Source organism: Staurois parvus, unplaced genomic scaffold (assembly GCF_062004578.1).
Source record: "Staurois parvus isolate SC_StPar_1 unplaced genomic scaffold, SC_StPar_1.0 ptg000856l, whole genome shotgun sequence".
Lineage (NCBI taxonomy): Eukaryota > Metazoa > Chordata > Amphibia > Anura > Ranidae > Staurois > Staurois parvus.
Genome location: NW_028318652.1, coordinates 99,916 through 126,075, shown reverse-complemented (window position 1 = coordinate 126,075; position 26,160 = coordinate 99,916). Strand labels below are relative to the sequence as shown.

At 47.8% G+C, this 26,160-nt stretch overlaps 1 protein-coding gene and 2 long non-coding RNA genes across 3 annotated transcripts in view; 1 reads left to right on the top strand and 2 right to left on the bottom strand.

Annotated features, from left to right (window-relative positions):
- The first annotated feature begins 7 nt into the window (after nucleotides 1-7).
- Nucleotides 8-7,694, top strand: LOC149443504 (uncharacterized). The gene is made up of 2 exons (XR_016306670.1): nucleotides 8-6,737; nucleotides 6,782-7,694. It is a non-coding gene; the product is annotated as an uncharacterized LOC149443504 (long non-coding RNA).
- A 6,571-nt stretch (nucleotides 7,695-14,265) lies between these two features.
- On the bottom strand, nucleotides 14,266-17,388 carry LOC149443503 (uncharacterized). The gene is made up of 2 exons (XR_016306669.1): nucleotides 14,926-17,388; nucleotides 14,266-14,666 (listed from the first exon to the last, which is right to left on the bottom strand). It is a non-coding gene; the product is annotated as an uncharacterized LOC149443503 (long non-coding RNA).
- Nucleotides 17,389-17,808: 420 nt separating this feature from the next.
- PLLP (plasmolipin) overlaps nucleotides 17,809-26,160 on the bottom strand; it is a 47,560-nt gene continuing 39,208 nt past the window's right edge. The window contains exons 3-4 of the mRNA XM_089655610.1: nucleotides 19,835-19,951; nucleotides 17,809-18,256 (exon numbers count right to left, since the gene is read on the bottom strand). Of these exons, the coding sequence (XP_089511736.1) occupies nucleotides 18,155-18,256; nucleotides 19,835-19,951 (219 nt within the window). The 3' untranslated portion in view covers nucleotides 17,809-18,154. The remainder of the gene's footprint in view (nucleotides 18,257-19,834; nucleotides 19,952-26,160) is intronic.

The window sequence follows — 26,160 nt, the reverse complement described above, 5'->3', positions numbered from 1 at the left end:
AGGACAACGCCAAGACGTCAGCGTCCTTCCTTTTTTTTTTTTTTTGATGGACTGGGCCCACGCAGTAGCAGGACCCTTCCCATATTTGGCCCTTTCACGTCTATAATGTGACGCCACGACGGACACAGGGTTGTGTTTTATAATGTGACGCCGCCACGGACAGAGGGACATGTATAATGTGACGCCACCATGGACACAGGGACGCGCTGTATAATGTGACGCCACCATGGACACAGGGACGCGCTGTATATTGTGACGCCACCATGGACACAGGGACGCGCTGTATAATGTGACGCCACCATGGACACGGACGTGCTTTATAATGTGACGCCACCAGGGACGTGTTGTGTAATGTGGCGCCACCACGGACACAGAGGGACGCATTGTGTAACGTGACGCCACCATGGACACAGGAACGCGCTGTTTAATGTGATGCCGTCATGGACACACAGGGACGCATTGTGCAATGTGACGCCACCACGGACAGAGGGACTCGTTGTGTAACGTGACGTCACCACGGACACGTGTACTTTTTATTTCCTTGGCAATTTGCACTGAACATTTTGGAGTTTATAAGGGCGTGACACCCTGCGCACACGTGCAGCGGGTCTGAAGTCGGAGGACCGTGCGCACAATGGCGTGCTTGCGGGATGGACGAGCTGCAAGCGGTGTTTCTTCTATACCAGGGTCCTTTCCCAGTGCTTCCCGGAGGGTCTGGAGGAGGCAGGCGCTGACCTGTTGATCGGGGGAGGGGGGTTTGGCTCAGAACCATCTCGTCTCCAGCTGAAATTAGATTTTTTTTTTTTTTTTTGCACATAAATGAACCGCAGAGCTGAGGCGAGTCCGGCGCAGACGCCCGTTTTCCCGCAGCGAGGGTACAAGGTCGGGGTAGAAGGGCGTTTTCTGTAGACAAGCTCGTAATTGCCAACTTCCCCGTCCTTCTCCTGTATATTATAGATAGGATAAATAAATTATTTCTGCTGGATGGTGTCAGACACATTTCGAGGGATCTGTTCGTGTTTACAATCCGCCCCCCCCCCCCCCCCCCCCAGTTCCCCTTCCCGGTCCCTTTTGCTGCCCCTTTACATGCGTGTTATTTTGTATCGATCGCGGTAATCGTACGTCTTCAGGTTCGGGGACTCTTCCTTATGTCACACATTGCCGCTGAGCCGTCCGTCACGTTGGCTGCTCGGCTTCCATTCACTTGGAGGACCTCTGAGCCACGGACGGTGGTGGCGCTGCGTGGAACCCGAAGGGGGGCAATGCCAGACTCATGTTGATGAAGCCCGCTGAACTCCGGGGATGGATTTTATTGGCTTGGTCCAGGTTGGACCAATGTCAGCGTTCATATGGAAGTGGAGAATCGCTGTAGGGTCCCGACCTGAGCAAGTGACACACCCCCCCCCCCCCTTAGGAAGCCGCGGACTTCTGGGTCCCGACCTGAGCAAGTGATCCCCCACCCTGTAGGAAGCCGCGGACTTCTGGGTCCCGACCTGAGCAAGTGAAACCCCCCCCCCCCTCCCGCTGTAGGAAGCTGCAGACTTCTGGGTCCCAACCTGAGCAAGTGATTTCCCCCCCCCCCTCCCGTAGGAAGCCGCAGACTTCTGTGTCCTGACCTGAGCAAGTGACCCCCCTGTGGTTACTGTGCAGCGGGGCACTTGGTGGAACAAGAGATTGTGGTGCAGACGTGTATGTGACCTGTACCCTGGGAGGGTGGTCCGGGTGGGCTTGTGGCGAAGTTCCAGCCCCTCTCAAGAGACTGAAACATTCTCTACAGTAACAGATAAGGGCAGCCGAGGGGCATCTGAGTGAAATGTATTCAGTAGACGGCAACTTACCTGAGAAGGTCCATCCCTGGAGGCCTGTCTAGAAGTGTGATTGTGTCCCTGAGTGATTGACATCACCATTGTGTACGTTGCCAATTGTCTGGTGAACAAATAATTTCAAAATCGCTACATTCAGATGCGCCCTCTGCTGTTACTGTAAAGAATGCTCAGTAACAGATCAGGACACTTTGCTCAGATGTGCCCTCTGCGTGTCCTTTAATGAAGATTCTCTACAATAACAACCAATAAGGACTCTACACTCAGATGCGCTCTCTGCTGTCCCTATTTGTTGTAGAGAATCTTCATTAACCAATGAGGACACTACACTCAGATGCGCCCTCTGCTGTTACTGTAAAGAATGCTCAGTAACAGATCAGGACACTTCGCTCAGATGCGCCCTCTGCTGTCCCTATTTGTTGTAGAGAATCTTCATTAACCAATGAGGACACTACACTCAGATGCGCCCTCTGCTGTTACTGTAAAGAATGCTCAGTAACAGATCAGGACACTTCGCTCAGATGCACCCTCTGCTGCCCTTATCTGTTATTGTAGAGAATCTTCATTAACCAATAAGGACACTTCGCTCAGATGCGCCCTCTGCTGTCCCTAATAGTGAATGCTCAGTAACAGATCAGGACACTTCGCTCAGATGCGCCCTCTGCTGTCCCCTAATAGTGAATGCTCAGTAACAGATCAGGACACTTCGCTCAGATGCGCCCTCTGCTGTCCTTTAATGAAGATTCTCTACAATAACAACCAATAAGGACTCTACGCTCAGATGCGCCCTCTGCTGTCCCTATTTGTTAGTGAATGCTCAGTAACAGATCAGGACACTACGCTCAGATGCGCGTCCTGCGTTTTTTTTTTTTGTTTTTTTTTGGTGGGAGCAAGGCGTTCTCTTATTGGATGAGGAGGAAATTGCGGCATCTTGTCTTTTCCCCTCGTCCAGTCAGCGAACACCTTGCATTCATTAGGAAAAGTGCAGGGCAGTCTGGGAATGGGAAGTGACCCCCTGTGGTTACGATGCAGCAGGGCAGCTACTGGGCACAAGACCTGGAAGGCAGTGGCAGGCGTTGCGGTAATGGCGCATACTGCCATGATTTGCTGTTTCCACCGCGGTATGGGATATGTATGCTGTACATTGGTCCAAGCCGGACTGATAGAACCGTGCGATAACGCCAGCCCCTGGAGCTCGGCTTTACCCTAATGAGGGATCACTTTCCTTCTGTCACACAACTAGGAGACCCAACCGAATCTCTAAACGAATCTAAGAGCAGATCCTGCAATGAAGTCCACCATGCTCGCCCCTCTGGTGGTCTTCTCTTAGCCCCTGCAATGAAGTCCACCATGCTTGCCCCTCTGGTGGTCTTCTCTTAGCCCTGCAATGAAGTCCACCATGCTCACCCCTCCCATGGCCTTCTCTTAGCCCCTGCAATGAAGTCCACCATGCTCGCCCCTCTGGTGGTCTTCTCCTACCTTTTGCAATGAAGTCCACCATGCTCGCCCCTCTGGTGGTCTTCTCTTAGCCCCTGCAATGAAGTCCGCCATGCTCGCCCCTCTGGTGGTCTTCTCTTAGCCCCTGCAATGAAGTCCGCCATGCTCGCCCCTCTGGTGGTCTTCTCTTAGCCCCTGCAATGAAGTTCGCCATGCTCGCCCCTCTGGTGGTCTTCTCTTAGCCCCTGCAATGAAGTTCGCCATGCTCGCCCTCTGGTGGTCTTCTCTTAGCCCCTGCAATGAAGTCCACCATGCTCGCCCCTCTGGTGGTCTTCTCTTAGCCCCTGCAATGAAGTCCACCATGCTCACCCCTCTGGTGATCTTCTCTTAGCTTTTGCAATGAAGTCCACCATGCTCACCCCTCTGGTGGTCTTCTCTTAGCTTTTGCAATGAAGTCCACCATGCTCACCCCTCCCATGGTCTTCTCTTAGCCCCTGCAATGAAGTCCACCATGCTCACCCCTCCCATGGTCTTCTCTTAGCCCCTGCAATGAAGTCCACCATGCTTGCCCCTCCCGTGGCCTTCTCTTAGTTCCTGCAATAAAGTCCATCATGCTCCCTCACTCATTGGAAGGATGCTCAACACAAGCCGCCGGCCACCTCTATAGAATGGATGAGGAGTCTCTCCTTTGCTCTTGGGAAGGCTGCTCAATGTTGTGGGCTTAGGGAGTGACGTCTTGCTCATTGGGCCAGAGGTAGGCGGAGTACTTCTCTGCCCTCTGTAGACCCATACGGCCATCCGTAACCGGCCACGAGAACGCTAGTGTAACATGAGGGGTCTTCCTCTATAGCTAGATGAATGAGGAGTCTCTCCCTCACTCATTGGAAGGCTGCTCAATACCAGCCACCAGCGAGGTGCTGACATCTATCTCATTGGACCGTCGATTGGTGGGAGTACTTCTCTACCTTGTGTAGCCCTGTAATAGCAATCCGTCACCAGTGACATGGGGGGTCTCTCTCTGGCCAAACGAGTGAGGAGTCGCTCCCTCGCTCATTGGAAGGTTGCAATACAAGCCGGACTCTATTGATTGGCCCTCCCTTGTCACAGCTCTGTGGGCCCTATCATTCGGCCCTCCCGTTAAAGCTTTACTGATTGGCCCTCCCTTTTCACAGCTCTATGAGCCCTATTAATTGGCCCTCCCTTGTCACAGCTCTATGGGCCTTATTGATTGGCCCTCCCTTGTCACAGCTCTGTGGGCCCTATCGTTCAGCCCTCCCCATTAAAGCTTTACTGATTGGCCCTCCCTTGTCACAGCTGTATGAGCCCTATTGATCTCCCCTCCCATGTCACAGATCTATGGGCTTTATTGATTAACCCACCCTTGTCACAGCTTTGTGGGCCCTATCGTTCGACCCTCCCCTGTTAAAGCCCATTTGATTGGCCCTCCCCTGTTAAAGTTCTATTGACTGGCCTCCCCTGTTAAAGCCTTATTGATTGGCCCTCCCTTGCCACAGCTCTTTGGGCTCTATTGATCGGCCCTCCCCTGTCACAGCTCTATGGGCCCTATTGATTGGCCCTCCCCTGTCACAGCCTCTATGGGCCCTATTGATTGGCCCTCCCCTGTCACAGCTCTATGGGCCCTATTTGATTGGCCCTCCCCTGTCACAGCTCTATGGGCCCTGTTGATTGGCCCTCCCCTGTCACAGCTCTATGGGCCCTGTTGATTGCCCTCCCCTGTCACAGCTCTATGGGCCCTGTTGATTGGCCCTCCCCTGTCACAGCTCTATGGGCTCTGTTGATTGGCCCTCCCCTGTCACAGCTCTATGGGCCCTATTGATTGGCCCTCCCCTGTCACAGCTCTATTGATTGGCCCTCCCCTGTCACAGCTCTATGGGCCCTATTGATTGGCCCTCCCCTGTCACAGCTCTATGGGCCCTAATGAACAGCTTTCTCCTGTCACAGCTCTATGGGCTCTATTGATTGGCCCTCCCCTGTCACAGCTCTATAGGCTCTATTGATTGGCCCTCCCTTGTCACAGCTCTATGGGCCCTATTGATTGGCCCTCCCTTGTCACAGCTCTATGGGCCCTATTGGGTGGTCCTCCCTTGTCGCAGCTCTATGGGTCCTATTGATTGGCCCTCCCCTGTTAAGCTCTGTACCCTATTGGTTGGCCGTCCCTTGTCGCAGCTCTATGGGCCCTTTTGATCAGCCCACCCCTGTCACAGCTCTATGAGCCCTATTGATTGGCCCTCCCCTGTCACAGCTCTATGGGCCCTATTGATTGGCCCTCCCCTGTCACAGCTCTATGGGCCCTATTGATTGGCCCTCCCCTGTCGCAGCTCTATGGGCCCTTTTGATCAGCCCACCCTTGTCATACAAGCTCAGGGGAAGCGGGACGCCGTATCCGCTGGACTTGGGCGTGGATTGCTGCACCCCGCATCGGACCCCATTCACCTGACGAGATTTGGTTGTGCTGTTTCCTGTAAATACTCCTCTGACATTGCCCTTCACATTGGGGGGGTTATTGAATTATCTTTCCCATGCCGCCCGCAGCCCATCTTCTGTTCACGGTCAGGTAGCGCGGAGGATGGTCATGTTTACAGCCCCATGCTTCCTTACAATTGGCTAAATCCACAGTCCAGACCATTTTACCTGCCATTGGAATTGTAATTCTGTTCAGCTGGTCCTGTAATTCACATACATCTGCACAGCCAGAAGGGTGACCCCCTTGTTGAGCTCCGCCATCTTGATTGGGCTATGGAACTTCCCCACCCAGCTCAGTCAATGATGGTGACACAAAGCTCTTCAGAGATGAATCTGTGCTGCCATCTTCCTGACCGTACTCTGCGGCAGTGGTGTGGGAACTGCAGACTGTCCGAACAGAATCCTACACATCCTACGGAGGGTAAAGCGGTGCAGAATTTTTGTTCAGCTGCTTGAAATTCTGTTTTAAACCTCTCCCTTACCAAACTTAGTGCCAAAGTCCCACCTCTGATTGGTTAGTCAGATATGAAATTGATCATTGATCGCCTTATTGATAGAAGCCGTGGATTCCTAGTCTGAGCCCCCAGTTGCTGTCTTCGTTCAGAGTTGCGGCCATGTTGGAGAACGCTATGGGGTGGATTTTTACTAAAGGCAAATAAACGGTTTACTCTGCAAGGGCATTTGCCTCCAGAGCTTCGTAAACGAGGTGCCTTCATCGTCCAATCACATCCAAGGAAGATACAGAGCATTTTTGCTCGTACGTGATTGGACGATGGAAGTCGGCAGAGCTTTGCCTCATTTACTAAGCTCTGGAGCAACTGCTCTGTCAACTGCCCTTTAGTATCCACCCCAGTGCATTCTGATTGGACAACATGCCGTCGCTCTGACCATGTGACGTTACACCTCTTTGAGTTTAGGCTCTTGCATGCATTTGCTCAATAAATACCCGATCGCCCATAGGTTGGCCATAGATCGCCCATAGGTTGGCCATAGGTTGGCCATAGATCGCCCATAGGTTGGCCATAGGTTGGCCATAGATCGGCCATAGGTTGGCCATAGATCGCCCATAGGTTGGCCATAGGTTGGCCCATAGGTTGCCCATAGGTCACCCTTAGATTGCCCTAAAATCCCTTTTTGTATTCCATCCCTTCCTCACCTGTATGATGCTGTATATCTGGATAAAGCAGCCTTTGGCCCTGTAGGGGAACAACCTATACCAACATGCAGGCTGGCAAAGCATGCTGGGATTTGTAGTTTTCCGTCAGCCGGCTGCTCCACCAATGCTGTGTATAGCCGATTCTTTGCAGGCCTGGCTGCTGCTATGGAGACTTATTGCCACCTAGTGGCCAGTTCATTTAGTACAAGTCGTTCTTTTCACAATCTCCTATTAACTATTCCCTAAGACGGGGCGGGGGAGGGAGGGTAGCTGAGAAAACCAGTGCCAAGTTATCATCCATTCATATTTTATCCTCGTAGAACAAGGCTGATTTTATCATTTCATTCATATTTAATTGTCATTGGTCGTTTCATACGGCATATAATGCTGGAGTCTTGCACACTCGCTGCCATTTATTCCATTGCTTCTTCTGCCCTCATTGAAGGACGTTATTATATAATCCATGTTAACTGAACGCCTCCGGAGTTGCGGATCGGGGCCGTATACAAGGTGGGCGTGGATCCATTTCCCCTTGATGCCCCGTCGCTTCCACGGGGGGGGAAGTTTGCACTGTCTTTTATTGCCCCAAAACTGCTGGAATGACCCTTTCTGTTGACCTAAGAAAGCTTTGGGGTCGGGGAATCCCCCGGAAAGGCCAAACATCATTCACCCTCTTGTGGTTTTTCTTTCATTTTTTTTTTTTTTTTGTTAATTTTTATATAACGGGAGGGAGGTGAGATACAGACTGTGTTGTATATCTGTTGTTATAAAATAAAGGAATGTGTCTTTGCAGATCCTGGACTCCGAATTGTTCAATCGTGTCGTGTATTCGCTTTTGCAGAGGAATGGAACATAAAGCTGGTCTCTGGGCACAAACATAGCGTCACATTCCCTGCCCCCTATATATAAGAGGGGGCCCCAGCAGGACTTTTAAAGTTACTAATTTATTGCAGCAAGGTTTTTTTGTGTTTTTCTTTCTCCCCCAGGTGGGAGGGAGGGCTCCAGAAAGCTTTGCAGCAGTGGCAGTTGGGAACTGGAGTCTGCAGGGGCATCCTATGTCAAAAACTGTGTAAAAGGAAAACAAAAGACTGCTGCGCTAGAGAGCTTTCAAAATTGCTGCTAGCACCATACAGAGGATATACTATACAGTGGATATAAAAAGTCTTGACACCCCTGTTAAAATGTCATAAATCATTTCAGAACTTTTTCCACCTTAATGTGACCTATAAACTGTACAACTAAGTAGAACAAACTGAAATCTTTTAGGTGGCGGGAAGTAAAAAAAAATAAAAAAAATCTGGTTGCATAAGTGTGCACACCCTTACACTAGTCCTTTGTTGAAACCCCTTTTGATGTGATTTCAGCGCTCAGTATTTTTGGGGAGGAGTCTATCATCATGGCACATCCTGACTTGGCAATATTTGCCCACTCTTCCTTGCAAACGCTCTCAATCTGTCAGATTGCGTGTCATCTCCTGCGCACAGCCCTCTTCAGATCACCCCACAGATTTTCCATCGGGTTCAGGTCTGGGCTCTGGCTGGGCCATTCCAAAACTTTCCTCTTCTTCTGGTGGAGCCATCCCTTTGTGGATTTGGATGGATGCTTTGGGTCGTTGCCATGGTGGAAGATGAAGTTCCTCTTCATGTTCAGCTTTCTAGCAGAAGCCTGAAGGTTTTGTGCCGATATTGACCGGTATTTGGAACTGTTCATAATTCCCTCTACCTTGACTAAGGCCCCAGTTCCAGCTGAAGATTAACAGCCCCAAAGCATGATGCTGCCACCGCCATGCTTCACGGTGGGTATGGTGTTCTTTTGGTGATGCGCAGTGTTGTTTTTGCGCCAAACATATCTTTTGGAATTATGGCCAAAAAGTCCAACCTTGGTTCTATCAGACCAGAACACATTTTCCCACATGATTTTGGGAGACTTCAAATGTTTTTGCAGAATGTAGCCGGGCTTGGATGTTTTTCTTCGAAAGAGAAGACTTCCATCTTGCCACTCTCCCCCATAGACCAGACATATGAAGAACACGGGAGATTGGTGCCACATGGGCCACACAGCCAGGACTTGCCAGACATTCCTGCAGCTACTTTCATGTTGCTGTAGGCCTCTTGGCCGCCTCCCAGACAAGTTTTCTTCTCGTCTTTTCATCCATTTTGGAGGGACGTCCAGTTCTTGGTGATGTCACTGTTGGTGATGTCACTGTTGGACCATATTTTCTCCACTTGATGATGACGGTCTTCACTGTGTTCCATGGTATATCTAATACCTTGGAAATTCTTTTGTACTCTTCTCCTGACTGATGCCTTTTAACAATGAGATCCTTCTGATGCTTTGGAAGCTCTCTGCGGACAATGGCCTTTGCTGTAAGATGCGACTAAGAAAATGTCAGGAAAGACTGACTAGAACAGCTGAACTTTATTTGGGGTTAATCAGATCCACTTTAAATGATGGTGGGTGTGTACTGACTCCTATTTAACACAAATGTGATTGCTTCATTCTGTACGCAGCTACATCTCCAGTTATAAGAGGGTGTGCACACTTATGCAACCACATCATTTTAGTTTTTTTATGTTTACCCCCCACAAAAAAAGATTTCAGTTTCTTTTTCAATTGAGGTCACATTATAGGTCACATTAAAAGTGGTAAAAGTTCTGAAATGATTTATCTTTGTCTAAATTTTTTTTTTTCACAGAAACCTGACATTTTAACAGGGGTGTGAAGACTTCTTATATCCTCTGTATATAACAGCAAAAAGAAAAGCTGCGCTAAAAAAAGAAAGTAAAGATGACTGAAAACAAGCTCATTAACAAAAAATTCCAAAAGTTCATATCTAAGTGACTCCCACCGAGTGAAAAAGTGTCAATAAAAGGGGATCCTCTTCTTAAATTTTTATTATGTGTAACCAAATCACCCCAAGTGCTTCACCCCCCCCCCCCCCCCCCCACTCCGAGTCCCACCAGAGAGACACTGACCCTCACATGAGAAGTCCGACAACACTTGTGTATGACTCCAAAGGCCGGTCACCACCAGGCTGGACACCTTCCTAGGAGCTCATCTCCCTTTTGCATAAACTGGACTGATGCATTTTATAAATTTAAAAAAGAAAAAGGCAAAAATTGCTACAATAGTGTAAATCCAGCACCTATTTAGCATAAAATCAGTTTGGAACACAATTGCTGTGCATAAAAGCATTCAAGAAACTACACCTCCCAGAATTCCTCAAGGTACGTGCTCATTGACATCACGGCCTTTGGCTCCACCCAACGCGTTTTGTCATAAATGATGTCATCAGGGGAACCACCTTTAATGACCTCCTTTATAATGAAACATGTTGGGTGGAGCCGGAGGCCGTGATGTCAACGCACACACGTGTATCTTGAGGAATTCTGAGATGTGTGGCGCACCCCCCCCCCCCCCTTTGGGTCCCTGAAGGCTGACTCATCTCTAAGGATGTCCTTCTTCCTCAGAGCCTCTCTGTGGAAGTGTGGCTTGAAGTGCACTTTTCCTTTTTTTTTTTTTTTTTTTTTTTTTGTGCGTAGAAACTTTACTTATTTTACAATAAAGATACTTAAGATAATGCACTAGGTTGGTGCGCCTGCTTTCCTTTTTGTTGTGATTACTACGGGACGTCCTCAGTCCTAGAGGGCCACAATCCCATGTGTGACTATCAGCTTTTACACTGAACTAAGACTTGTATGCAGGAGAACTTGCTTTGCTGTGTGTAATGTGGCCTCTGGCTCCGCTCAACGTGTTTCGTCATAAATGACGTCATCAGGGCACCTCATTTGACGTCATTTATAATGAAAGGTGTTGGGTGGAGCTGGTGGCCGGGATGTCAACGCATACGCATACCTTGAGGAATTCTTGGATGTGTAGTGTGGATACAACAAGAAAAAAGAAGGCGCACCAACCCAGTGCATTAACTTAGGATCTTTATTGTAAAATAAGTAGTTTCTACTCGCAAGCATAAGAGAAAAGCACACTCCAAACCACACATCCATGGCCTGGGGGCGAGGGGGGGTGCGCTTAGCATAAAATCAGTTTGGAAAACAATTGCTGTGCATAAAAGCATTCAAGAAACTACACATCCCAGAATTCCTCAAGGTACGTGCTCATTGACATCACGGCCTTCGGCTCCACCCAACGCGTTTTGTCATAAATGTCATCAGGGGAACCACCTTTAATGACCTCCTTTATAATGAAACATGTTGGGTGGAGCCGGAGGCCGTGATGTCAACGCACACACGTGTATCTTGAGGAATTCTGGGATGTGTAGTTTGGGTCCCTGAAGGCTGACGCGTCTCTAAGGATGTCCTTCTTCTTCAGTGCCTCTCTTCTGAGGAAGTGTGGCTTGAGGTGTTCTTTTCTTTTTTTGTATGCTTGTGAGTAGAAACTTTACTTATTTTTACAATAACGATCCTTAAGATAATGCACTAGGTTGGTGCGCCCTTTTTTCTTCCTTTTTTTCTTTTTTTTCTTCCTTTTTTTTTCTTTTTTTCTTCCTTTTTTCTTCCTTTCCTTTTTTATTTTTTTCTTCCTTTTTTATTTTTTTTCTTCCTTTCCTTTATTTTTTTCTTCCTTTCCTTTATTTTTTTCTTCCTTTCCTTTTTTATTTTTTTCTTCCTTTCCTTTTTTATTTTTTTCTTCCTTTCCTTTTTTATTTTTTTCTTCCTTTCCTTTCTTTTTTTTTTCTTCCTTTCCTTTCTTCTTTTTTCCTTTTTCTTTTTTTTCTTCCTTTCCTTTTCTTTTTTTTTTTCTTCCTTTCCTTTTCTTTTTTTTTTTTCTTTTTTTTTTTCCTTCCTTTTTTTTTTCCTTCCTTTTTCTTTTTTTTTTTTTTCCTTCCTTTCTTTTTTTTGGGCTATCCCAGTCCTAGAGGACCATAAGGCCATGTGTGACTATCAGCTTTTACACTGAACCAAGACTTGTGTGCAGGAGAACTTGCTTTGCTGTGTGTAATGTGGCCTCTGGCTCTGCCCAATGTGTTTTGTTATAAATGACGTCATCGGGGCTCCTCATTTGACGTCATTTATAATGAAACTTGATGGGCGGAGTTGGTAGCCATGATATTGACGCACACACGTATCTTGAGGAATTCTGAGATGTGTAGTGTGGATACAACAAGAAAAAGAAGGCGCACCAACCTAGTGCAGTATCTTGAGGATCTTTATTGTAAAATAAGTAGTTTCTACTCACAAGCATAAGAGGAAAGCACACTTCAAGCCACACATCCTTTGCTATGTGTAGTGTGGCCTCTGGCTCCGCTCAATGCATTTCGTCATGACGTCATCAGGGCACCTCATTTGACATCATTTATAATGAAACGTGTTGGGCGGAGCTGGTGGCTGTGATGTCAATGTGCACCTCAAAGAATTCTGGGATGTGTGGTTTCTTACAAACTTTCATCTGCAACATCTTTGTGTTTCTAAGCAAAATATATGCTGGATTTACACTACTGGAGCGATCTTTTTGCCTTTCATTTATATATAGATATATATAGAGCGCATGGGTCCGGTTTGTGAAAATGAGAGATGAGCTCCTAGGAAGGTGTCCAGCCTGGTGGTGACCGGTCTTTGGAGTCATACACAAGTGTTGTCGTACTTCTCATGCGAGAGTCAGTGTCTCTCTGGTGGGCTTCGGAGTGGGGGGGGGGGGAGCACTTGGGGTGATTACTTTGACTATAGACCACCAGCGGGCCGGCGCTGTAGCAGAACTCAAAAACCAAAAGGGGGCCTGACGTAGAATTGTGCTGTTTGGATTGGACTTCTGTGGCAAATACTAATGAGCACCAGCGGGGAGGCACTGACCCCACCAGGGCCCACAACGTTTTGTAAACGACTCTATAAAACCCACAATGGGAGGAGCAGCCCGGACTGGGACACAAAATAGGCCCGGCCATTTTGGACTGAGCAGCCCCAAGCCGGGGGACCCTTTCCTTGGAGTCCGGTGGTGGAACACCAAGGCCTGGTTGCAACAGTGACCTTTGCAACTCTGTAGTAGTTCCGCCACTAGTGTCAGCAGGTTTTTATTTTTTACAATTTTTATATTTTTTTTTTTTTTTTTTTGAGGAGCCCTGTTGCGGGGGGGGGGGGGGGGGGTTGGACTTTTGGTGAGAGGGTAAGAAAGGAAGCGGTGGGCTGACACAGGAGGAGGAGGGGCAGAATCGGCTTTCTCTTTCTTCTCCCGTCCCTGGTGGGGGGGACTGTCCGCACTGGGGACAGTCTGCCCTGACAGAAATTGCTGGCAGTGCTGCGGGGGTAGGGGAGCATACAGGAGCCCACTGCTGCAGAAGATGGACGGGGGGGGGGGGACGACTTTGGGTGAGAGGGTAAGAAAGGAAGGAGTGGGTTGACACAGGAGGAGGAGGGGCAGAATCGGCTTTCTCTTTCTTCTCCCGTCCCTGGTGGGGGGGCAGAAGATGGATGGGGGGGGGGGGTGGCACATAGAGAAAGAAGACCGTGCGTTTCTCACCTGCCACCACTGAGCGTCTGCAGGAGGGAGAAGTGGGCACTCTGGTGGCAGGTGAGAAATGCACGGTCCGGTTTCTCTGTGCTGTCCCTCCTATCCAGGCGGTTCCGGCCCACCGGGCAAATGCCAGGTGTGCCCTATGAACAGTCCAGGCCTGGTAAGGAGTATATGGAAGTCGCAGAATATGGCTGGGTGTGTGACCTTAGGTCTGGCACAGGGCCATGATATTCTAGTCCTGGCGGATGTGTACAATTGCCTCCATGCAGGAGATAACAAAACCTATAGAAGTGCGGGTGTGTTTTTTGTGCTGGGACTGAGTTCCTCCTGTCTGGGCGGAGAACCAAGTCCCAGCCAGTGATTACTTGCCAGCGCTCGGTGTTTTTAAAATTTTTTTTTTTTTTTTTAGGGTAGTGCTGTATATTGTGACACAGCAGGAGCTCATGCAGATCCATATGGTCCACTTACCAGCTAGCTGAGCAGAACAAATCCTCCCCGAAGGTACAAGTGTGCAGATGTGGATCGCTGGGGTCTGTTCGGCGTTTAGCTGCAGTGTGAACAAGGTCGCCGTTTTTGTGTCATTTCACGATCTATCCTCAGGTCCTGAGAGGCGCAGGGACATGCCGCCATGACACCTCTCCACTGGGCAGCGGATCCCGACACCCAACAAGACTCCCATTCCTATCACAAGTACTTTTCTCCACTTAGTCCACTAAGGGCGGTCATGCAGGGTTGCTGTAGATCTGTATTGCCACCTAGTGACAATTTCTGTAATTGCAGATGTCTAATCCCCCCCCCACCTGGTTGTCCCCATTGGAAGATTTCCCCTCTTTTCCTGTCCTGGTGACAACTCACTTTGCTAAGATAACATTTTAGCAAAAAAATATATATATCTATAAATTATATCTCAAAACATTTTAGTTAACAAAGTTCACAATGGATTATTTAGAAAACATTTATACATGATTAGGAGGTACAAGTACTAAATGTCCTCTTATCAAGGGGTGCAGTCACTGAATTCAGGGGGGTTTGTCCTAAAGAAGATGCTCTCCATGCCCTCCAAATGTTGCTCTGGATTGGGATTTCCACTACACTACTATAAAGATGTCACTTTGATTCATGAAGAAGGTGATGTCCTCGTGTCGTCTTCTGACTCCGTTCTGTACAATGCTACAGCAGCCGGCCAGGTCATGCTAAGCCCAGTATGGGCCTCCAGAACAACCATTCGCAACCAGAGATCTTTGGAAGCCGAGGGTTTCTCCAGAGGTTATTAGGGGTTCTTTGAGCCGTGGCTGAATGACCTCCCATCTGATGGTATCTGCATAATTTGGGGGCCACCAATGTTGTTTTTGATCAGCCAGAGTTTCCTCCAGAGATTGTTATGGATACCTTGAGCAGTGGGTGATTGACCGCCCATCTAAAGGTGCCTGCATGGTCCTTGGGCCAGCATCACTCAGCTGAACCAGAAACATGGCACCAATGGTCTTTCTGGTCAGCCGTTCCCAATATGAGGTCCAAGGAACCCTAGGGTTCCTCCAGAGGTACCTGTGGCTGAATGACCTCCCATCTGATGGTATCTGCATAATTTTGGGGCCGACATCACTTGGCAGAACCAGAACGTTGGCACCAATGTTGTTTTTGATCAGCCAGAGTTTCCTCCAGAGATTGTTATGGATACCTTGAGCAGTGGGTGATTGACCGCCCATCTAAAGGTGCCTGCATGGTCCTTGGGCCAGCATCACTCAGCTGAACCAGAAACATGGCACCAATGGTCTTTCTGGTCAGCCGTTCCCAATATGAGGTCCAAGGAACCCTAGGGTTCCTCCAGAGGTAACTGTGGCTGACCTATCTGATGGTGCCTGCATAGTTCTGGGACCAGCATCATTTGGCAGAACCAGCAGCATGTCACCAATGATCTTTTTGGTCACCCAACCTCAACCAGAGTTCCAAGGAATCCTAGGGCTAGTTCAGAGGTTGTTATGGGTACCTTGAGCAGTGGCTTATTGACTTCCCATCTGATGGTGCCTACATGGTCTTTGGCCAGCAAAAATTACACCAGTGTTCTTTCTGCTCAGCCATTCACAATATAAGTTCCACGGAACACTAGGGTTCCTCCAGAGGTTATTAGGGGTTCTTTAAACTGTGGCTTACTGACCTCCCATCTAATGGTGCCTGCATAATTCCAGGGCCAACTTCACTTGGCAGAGCTGGCAGCATGGCACCAGTGTTCTTTTTTTTTTTATCTGTCATTCTCAACCAGAGTTCAAAAAGGAACCCTAAGGTTAGTTCAGCGGTTGTGAGGGATACCTTTAGCAATGGCTGATTGACTTCCCATCTGATGGTGCTTACATAGTCCTTGAGCCAGCACAACTTGGCAGAACCAGAAACAGCAGCGGTGCTCTTTCTGATCAGCCATTCCCAATATGAGTTCCAATGAACCCTAGGGTTCCTGCAGAGGTTACCAGGGGTTCCTTGAGCTGTGGCTGACTGACCTCCCATCTGATGGTACCTGCATAGTTCTGGGGCCAACATCATTTGGCAGAACCAGAAAGATGGCACCAATGATCTTTTTGATCAGCCATCCTCAACCAGTTCCAAGGAACCCTCCTAGGGTTTCTCCAGAGGTTGTTATGAGAACATTGAGTAGTGTCTGATTGCCCTCCCATCTAAAGGTGCCTACATAGTCCCTGGACCAGCAGCAGGAAGCAGAAACAGAAATATAACACCAATATTCTTTCTGATCAGCCATTTCCAATATGAGTTCCAATGAACCCTCCTGGGGTTCCTCCAGAGGTTACTTTAGTTCTTTGAACTGTGGCTAACTAATCTCCCAATTTGATGGTGCCTGCACAGTTCCTGTCTGTAAGGGCGATAATGTGACCACCAATGTAAGGGACATTCTTCCCACTGATCCCCAATGTAAGGGACATTCTTCCCACTGACCCCCAATGTAAGGGACATTCTTCCCACTGACCACCAATGTAAGGGACATTCTTCCCACTGATCCCCAATGTAAGGGACATTCTTCCCACTGACCCCCAATGTAAGGGACATTCTTCCCACTGACCCCCCCCCCCAATGTAAGGGACATTCTTCCCACTGACCCCCAATGTAAGGAGTATTCTTCCCACTGATCACCAATGTAAGGAGTATTCTTCCCACTGACCCCCAATGTAAGGGACATTCTTCCCACTGACCACCAATGTAAGGGACATTCTTCCCACTGACCCCCAATGTAAGGGACATTCTTCCCACTGACCCCCAATGTAAGGGGCATTCTTCCCACTGACCACCAATGTAAGGGACATTCTTCCCACTGACCCCCAATGTAAGGGACATTCTTCCCACTGATCACCAATGTAAGGGACATTCTTCCCACTGACCACCAATGTAAGGGACATTCTTCCCACTGACCCCCAATGTAAGGGACATTCTTCCCACTGACCCCCTATCTAAGGGACATTCCTCCCACTGATCACCAATGTAAGGGACATTCTTCCCACTGATCACCAATGTAAGGGACATTCTTCCCACTGACCCCCAATGTAAGGGACATTCTTCCCACTGACCCCCAATGTAAGGAACATTCTTCCCACTGATCACCAATGTAAGGGACATTCTTCCCACTGACCCCCAATGTAAGGGACATTCTTCCCACTGATCACCAATGTAAGGGACATTCTTCCCACTGATCCCCAATGTAAGGGACATTCTTCCCACTGACCCCCAATGTAAGGGACATTCTTCCCACTGATCACCAATGTAAGGGACATTCTTCCCACTGATCACCAATGTAAGGGACATTCTTCCCACTGACCACCAATGTAAGGGACATTCTTCCCACTGATCACCAATGTAAGGGACATTCTTCCCACTGACCCCCAATGTAAGGGACATTCTTCCCACTGACCCCCAATGTAAGGGACATTCTTCCCACTGATCACCAATGTAAGGGACATTCTTCCCACTGACCCCCAATGTAAGGGACATTCTTCCCACTGATCACCAATGTAAGGGACATTCTTCCCACTGACCCCCAATGTAAGGGACATTCTTCCCACTGATCACCAATGTAAGGGACATTCTTCCCACTGATCACCAATGTAAGGGACATTCTTCCCACTGACCACCAATGTAAGGGACATTCTTCCCACTGACCCCCAATGTAAGGGACATTCTTCCCACTGATCACCAATGTAAGGGACATTCTTCCCACTGATCACCAATGTAAGGGACATTCTTCCCACTGACCCCCAATGTAAGGGACATTCTTCCCACTGACCCCCAATGTAAGGGTCTTTCTTCCCACTGAGACCCAATAATTTTCTTCTAGCAGGGGTTCCCCGAGACCTAATTCTTTCACGGGTTCCCCAACCATGGAGATGCTGACCTAGAAGGTCCAAGCTCTGTCCTTGTCATGTATGGAAATCCAATAATATAACATTAGTGTATGGAAATATAATGTCTAATCGGGACGATCATTTTATACAAATCGGTGAAATCTGATTCTGTCCGGAGGAAACTGAGCTTAAATGTACAAAACCTGCTGTGGAAAATCGATCCAATAAAGACCATCGAAGGGAAATCTCTCGTGGCTCCAACCACTCCCAGATCCAGGAAGCCATCGAGATAGAAGCTGCATATTCCGATTTCTAGATTGTTTCATCAAACTTCCTGGTGGCGTTCAGATTCACAAGTGAGACGCCAAGTTAAAGTTCATGCGTGTCAATATTGTCATGTGTGTGGATATATATATATATACACACATCAGGTCCTCAGGAGAGGAAGCTCAGGCTTGGCCAGAAGCTGCGTTTGAACCGGGACCTCGCCACTCGGTGAAACTGAAGAAGGTGCTCCCGCCGTAGGCAATCATCACCAGGCAGGCAAAGAACTGTAAGACAAAGGTAAGACGTCATCAGGGGTTAGGTCATAGGTACGGTTCACCAACTGTCCCCACAACGAGCATGTGCAGAGCAGGAGGCGGGACTTGTCAGGACTGTAAAATGTAAATATTGAGTCGGTGCAGAACCTGCAAAGGATTCCAAAGTCACTTTGGGTTGTGGCTGAGAGAGGTAAATCTATAAAGCGCCACAATGTATTTTTTGGGTCCAAAAAGAAAGATTTATTGAAAGCACAAAATGTATATAAATGCCGATACGTTTCAGGAGCTAAACTCCGCCCCTTTTATCAGAGCTTGACGAAGCTGCTGGCCATTCCCCCTAAACGTGTTGGGTCTTATTTACAAGCCCAGATGAAGGGGTGGAGTGTAACCCCTGGACAAGGGGCGGACTGACCATTTGGAAACTCAGGCACTGCCCGAGGGCCCGGGGTCAGTAGGGGGCCCCATGAGTGGTCAGTCCGCCCCTGCCCTGGACTGTATTGGCTTTTATATGTAAACCCTGATAAAGAGGCGGAGTGTAGCTCCTGAAACATGTTGGCTTCTGTATACACGCCTTGTTAGTGGGTGGAGTTTAGCCCCCGAAACGTGAGCTTTTTCATATCAACCCTGAAAAACGGGTGGAGTTTAGCTCCTGAAAAGTGTTGATTTTTGTATACAAAGGGGTGGAGTTTAGCCCCTGAAAGTGTTGACTTTTGTATAAAAAGGGGTGGAGTTTAGCCCCTGAAAAATGTTGGCTTTTATATACAATGGGTGGAGTTTATCCCCTAAAATGTGATGATTTTTGTATTCAAAGGGGTGGAGTTTAGCCCCTGAAAGTGTTGATTTTTGTATACAAAGGGGTGGAGTTTAGCCCCTGAAAGTGTTGACTTTTGTATACAAAGGGGTGGAGTTCATCTCTAAAAAGTGTTACCTTTTGTATACAAAGGGGTGGAGTTTAGTCCGCAAAAAGTGTTGCCCTTTGTATACAAAGGGGTGGAGTTTAGCCCCAGGAAAGGTTGGCTTTTATAGATGTGTGAACCTATCCTTGAGGTTATCGATAATCAGGGCTGCCATTAGAAATTACGGGGCCCTTAGAGCCTGGGTGAGAGCATTGGGGCCCCACCCCAAAAGGGCTTTCTCGAGCATGGACAGCAATCCCATGGGCCGTGGCTCCCAGCCAATCAGTAAACGTTCCCCGGGCCCCATCAGTTCAGCAGCAGGGGGCGGGGATAGAGAAGCGACTATTCATTAACAGGATTGGACGGAGTCATCCTTCGTGCTGCAGCTCCTCATAGGAGGACCCGGGGGAGTTTTATTAAATCTTTGGGGGCCACAGCACCCAAAAGGTATGTCAAAAAAATCCTCTCTATGCCCCGGGGTCCCTGTTGAACTGATGGGGCCCGGGGACTTTTGTTAAATCTCTAGGGGCCACAGCACCCAAAAGGTATATACAATAATCCCCTCTATGGCCCTGGGCCCCTGTTGAACTGATGGGGCCCAGGCTCGGTACAGGAGGGCCAACTCCACCCCCTATTGGCGGCCCCGTTCTGATATCTATATCCCGCTGGCCCCGCCTCTCTTCTCACTCACCGAAGCGGCCGCTCTCTTGTTGTAGTCGCTGTTGTTCATTCCCACCCTCGTGGAGGCGGCGCAGGTGATGAACGCCGTCACATACAGGACGGTGGCTGCGGCATGATAGATGAACAGCTGCAGGAGGAGAACGGCAAGGAGGTAAAGCATTCCGCTACATCCAACGGTCATGTGACAAAAACCCAGCCACACCCCCGAGGATTTAAAATTCTGCTTCCGTGTGCGTCAGATCTTTGACAGCCAATAATATGTGAATGAGGAACAAAAAGAGAAACCTCTCCCATGATGCCTCCGGGGCGTCCCCTTCTGCTCTGTGTTGTCACCCATTATTAGATGTGGCGGCTGCATTCGTTTTCTTTGTTTTTCATTCATTTTCTTCTCTGTTCACCTGGTGATCTGGCCACACCTCCTGTATTAGAGCGCCCCCCCCCCACTCTGGAGGAAGGAGCACAGGGGGCACCTTTGGACAGCAGCATTGTCAGTCTGGGGGGAGGGGTGTGTTAGATGGACTAGCAGACTTAGATACACTAACACATGGAAGCCGAACCCCAATGTTATAATCCGTTAGTTTTGATAAAGTTTTTATATCCGTCAATAAAAGCTGATCCTTGTGAGCCCCCCTGTCAGTGGCCAATGGTGTGCCTCAACAAAGGCTTGTTCTGATGAAAAACAACAGACTTTCTGGCCGGATCACCAGGCGAAAATAAAGGAAAGGAAGCCTAAAAAAGAAAACAAATGCAGCCGCCACATCTGAGAATGATGACATCATCAGGACAAACAGGGCGAGTCGCCCCATTGAGGCCACGCTGCTACTTGGGGGGTTGATGTACAAAACACTCATTGAACACATCTCTAGGGTTAGGCCCCCCCCCAGGTGGGCGGGGGGAAACGCCTCAGAGGCGGAGCTCAAGGCTGAGGGCCATTCGTATTTCTTTTCCAGCTAGCGCTTTGCGGCGTCTCTCGTCATTCATTGGATGTGAAGGCTGCGCCCGTAATTCCTGCAATAGATTCATTCCCAGGATCATCAGCTCCATCTAGTGGCCAGAATGTGGGATGGTTTTCTGAACGACCTCCAGGAGAGGCTATGCTGCACTTTGGCCACTAGATGGCGACGGATGATCCCAGGAATGAATCTATTACCCTGGGGTCACACCTATGCGTTTTCCTCTGCGCTTTGCAGAAACGCACAGCAGTCCTTGTCACATGATTTCCTATGGGACGGGTTCACATCTCGCCGTTTTCACCTCGCTGCATTTTTTGGAAAGGGGCGGGGACTTTTTTGAACGCAAAAAGTAGCATTTTTGGTTCTATAGACTGGAAACTCTGCAGAGAAGCATGAAGTGCGTTTTTGCCGTGTTTGATGTGTTTTGCTTTTTTTAAAAAAAATTTAAATTGTTCTTGTTGCTAGGCAGATGTTAAAAGCAAAACGCATCAAACGCGGCAAAAACGCACTACATGCTTCTCTTCTCCCCGCCCCTTTCCAAAAAATGCATGTTTGCTGCTTTTTTATGCGTTTTTGATGCATTTAAAATCTGCCTAGCAACAAGTAAAAATTAGGGAAAAAAAAAAAAGCAAAACGCATCAAAAACTCCCTCCATGCTTTTCTGCAGCGTTTCCAGTCTATAGAACCAAAAACGCAGTGTTTTGCATTTGAAAAAGTCGTCGACCCTTTTTTCATTTTTCTTGTTGCTAGGCAGATTTTAAACACATCAAAAACGCAACGCAAAAACGCCTCAAACGCCACCTGCACAGGTGTGAACCGAGCCTGACCCCGGGGTCGCACCTCTGCGTTTTCCAGAAACGCACAGCGGTCCATCTCACATGATTTCCTATGGGATGGGTTCACATTTGAGCGTTTTCACCCCGGTGCATTTTTTTTTTTGGAAAGGGGCGGGGACTTTTTTTAATGCAAAGAGTTGGGGTTTTGGTTGTATAGGAAAAATAAAAGTATAAAGCAGTGCAGCGCTCAAAGCAAAGTGAAATATCTGATATCAGATTGCATGTACAGTTGTGTCCAAAATTATTCAACCCCCAATGCTGTAAAGGGGTTTAGGGACTATAGTGTACATTTGGAATTGTATTCAGAATCAAATCCTACAAGGACGTTGTAACTACCCAAATGCAACTAAAATGACATCAATTGTTTATGTAATACAGTAGTAAATGGTTCTTATGTGGTTTCTTCATTGCCACAATTATTCAACCCCTTAAAGACTACCACTCTGAAGAACAGAGGTTCATACAGGTGCTTTCCATCAGGTATTGAAAACACCTGTGGATGTCACCGAGCAGCAATCAAGCATAATAAGCACCAATTAGGCAGCTTTAAAATGACTGTGATACTCAGCTCCTTCTAGACATTTACTGGTGTGGTTACAAACATGGTGAAGGCAAGAGAATGGTCCAGGAAGACAAGAGAAGAGGTGATTTCTCTTCACAGGAAGGGCAATGGCTATAAGAAGATTGCAAAGATGTTAAACATACCAAGAGACACCTTAGGAAGCATCATTCGCAAATTCAAGGCAAAGGGCACTGTTGAAACGCTACCTGGTCGTGGCAGAAAGAAGATGCTGACTTCGACTGCTGTGCGCTACCTGAAGCGTAGAGTGGAGAGAAGTCCCCGTGTGACTGCTGAGGAACTGAGAAAAGATTTGTCAGATGTGGGTACAGAAGTTTCAGCCCAGACAATAAGACGCACACTGCGTAATGAAGGCCTCCGTGCCAGAACTCCCAGGCGTACCCCCTTGCTGTCTCCAAAGAATAAGAAGAGTCGACTGCAGTATGCCAAAAGCCATGTGGACAAACCACAAAAGTTGTGGGATAGTGTTCTGTGGACTGATGAAACAAAATTAGAACTGTTTGGGCCCATGGATCAACGCTATGTTTGGAGGAGGAAGAACAAGGCCTATGATGAAAAGAACACCTTGCCTACTGTGAAGCATGGTGGAGGGTCAATCATGCTTTGGGGCTGTTTTGCTTCTGCAGGTACAGGGAAGCTTCAGCGTGTGCAAGGTACCATGAATTCTCTTCAGTACCAGGAGATATTGGATGGAAACGTGATGCAGTCCGTCACACACCTGAGGCTTGGGAGACGTTGGACCTTTCAACAGGACAATGATCCCAAGCATACCTCCAAGTCCACTAGAGCATGGTTGCAGAGGAAAGGCTGGAACATTTTGGAGTGGCCATCGCAGTCACCAGACTTAAATCCGATTGAGAACCTCTGGTGGGACTTAAAGAAAGCAGTTGCAGTGCGCAAGCCTAAGAATGTGACTGAACTGGAGGCCTTTGCCCATGAAGAATGGGCGAAGATACCCGTAGATCGCTGCAAGACACTTGTGTCAAGCTATGCTTCACGTTTAAAAGCTGTTATAACTGTAAAAGGATGCTGTACTAAGTACTAAGATTGAATGTCACTTGGGGGTTGAATAAAACTGATAATGCTGTGAGCACAGAAAAGACATTTGTGGTTATTTCATTATAACTGTTATGTTATATTTGTCTGACCTACAAGTGCCTCTTTAATGTAAATGTAAGCAAGATGACTGAATGATCAAAAGCAATGTCAAACTGGCCAAAACACTCAATTTCAGTGGGGGTTGAATAATTTTGGACACAACTGTATATATATTAAGGTGGTCCACACAGCCGCACCACTTATATACAATAATGGGCTGGTGGTGACATCATCTCACACAACGTATTCTATAGTGACTACAAACATAATGCAGTGAATGGTGTCCATGTGCATAAGATATCATGCGGGTGTGAACTGTAGGTGCCAATCCTCAAATAGGTGAAGTGCCCCCTCACCTTCCTGCCCAGGCCCCTAGGGACCAATGAGCCTTTTGGTATATGGTGGGTCTTGGATAGATCCTTCAGATGGTGGGTCCCTCGGGAAGTAATGGTGGGACTCTCCTCCTCTTATCTCCTATATCAGAGCGTTGATGGTATCGAAGGTACCCCTCCCACACGGTCATCAATCAGGAAAAAGAACTTGCATAGTGTAAAATCGCTTTATTGAATGAGTACTAAAACCAAAGATCTACTCTCACATTTATTCATAAAAAAACGAGCCTTCACACCACTCAAAGGGTGTACTGCATTCAGGAACTGGGAGCACCAAGATGGCGCCTGCGCCGGATATGACGTCAGAACGTTCGTGTAAGCTCCTCCCACTGGCGTATCTACGCGTTACGTCACTTCAAACACGTGACTTCATCAGGATTTACGCCTATCCTGGGTGGAGCACTATTTATCTAATGTGTTAGCCAATCAATAATTCCGATGGGCGGAACTCGGCCGCCATTGTATGGGAGCTCACCAGGCACCCTCAGCCATCGTAATATTACGGCTGCAAGAACGAGGACATTGAATATAAGCGGATACTAGCGATCACGCTTAGGTATATATATATAAATCCTCATAACTGGGTGTATATTTATAAAAATAATGGCTAATATGGACCTTGTGTGAGACTAGAAGCCTGCATGTAATAAAATATAATAATAAAAATTAAATAAAAATAATATAAATCAGCATCATCAGCTGATTAGGTCTGTAATATCAAAAAGCCCACCACAGTCACTTATATAGAACTATAGTGGAAATATATATATAAGGTATAAGTCATTAATCAGGAGAGTAACCCACTATAATTATAAAACATGTACCTGCATAATTCTGTGAGTTATAAGAAGGACCCGAAAAAAACCTAAAGTACAGAAGACCGTCATCATGGGATTTCTTATACAGTATCCTAAGGACGTAACCATCATATGAAGGGATCATATCACATACATGAAATTGGTGGCTAAGCTAAAACATTACATGAGTGAAATGTCAGAACATCTAGATCAGCGGTTCTTAACCTGGGTTCGATGGAACCCCAGGGGTTCGGTGAGTCAGTCTCGCGGGTTCGGCGGAGGTGAAGACCCACACCCGACTCATATGATTCGTGCAGTAAATATTCATTATTATGTTTTTGTTTTTCTGTGAAAATCATGTTTTAATGGTTTTGTTCATTTTGTGCACCTATGTATAAATATATACCTATGTTTTGAATTTGAAAAATCATATTTTATTTTTCCAATTAAGAAGGGTTCGGTGAATGCGCATATGAAACTGGTGGGGTTCAGTACCCCCAACAAGGTTAAGAACCGCTGCTGATGATCTGCTACCTATTGTTCTGGACTATAATATACACCATAAAAAGATTGAGAAGATTTTTGTGAAATACTGGCCGATTTTGCAATCTGATCCAGCTCTGATGAAGGTTATACCTGCCAAACCAAAATTTATATATCATAAATTTTGGCTCAACCTCTCCAAAACCGAGCTTCTCGTCTTCCCCCCAGCCCGCGCCCCCCCCCCCCCCATCCTATCCATCACTACTAACAACACCACCATCAATCCCGCCCCGCAAGCCAAGGTCCTTGGAGTCATTCTGGACTCTAACCTTTCCTTCCAACCTCATGTCAAATCACTCACAAATACATGCAGACTCCACCTCCGGAACATCGCCAAAATACGCTCCTTCCTTACCCCAGACACCGCTAAACTACTCGTACACTCCCTGATTATCTCACGCCTTGACTACTGCAACTCCCTCCTCACCGGCCTACCCCAGTGCAGGCTCTCCCCGCTTCAGACCATCCTGAACTCAGCGGCTAGACTCATCCACCTCACCAGCCGCTCCACCTCTGCCACCCCCCTCTGCCTCTCCCTCCACTGGCTCCCCATTGCCCAACGCATCAAATTCAAACTATTCACTCTGACCTACAAAGCCATTCACAACACTGCCCCTAACTACCTCACCGACCTGATTCCCAAGTACCACCCTACCCGTACCCTTCACTCTTCACAGGACCTCCTTCTATCTTGCTCCCTGGTCTCCTCCTCCCACGCACAACTGCAAGACTTCTCCAGGTCCTCCCCCATCCTCTGGAACTCACTACCCCAATCCATCAGACTGTCACCTTCCCTCCTCACCTTCAGGTGCTCCCTGAAAACCCACCTCTTCAGGGAAGCCTACCCCACCCTCACCTAACTGCTGCTCTCCTTCATTCCTCCCACCACTCCATCCCCCACAGCCACTTCCTCCTGTACCACTACCCCCTCCCTCCTAGATTGTAAGCTCGAAAGAGTAGGACCCTCTAACCCCTCGTGTGCTGCTTGTAGGTGCTGTAATGCTTCATGTATTGTCCCCCCCCTCTATTGTACAGCGCTGAGCAAACCCTTTGGCGCTATATAAACTCCATGTAATAATAATAATAATAATATATATAGAAAGGCTCCAAATATTAGAACTTGTCTAGTAAAGAATG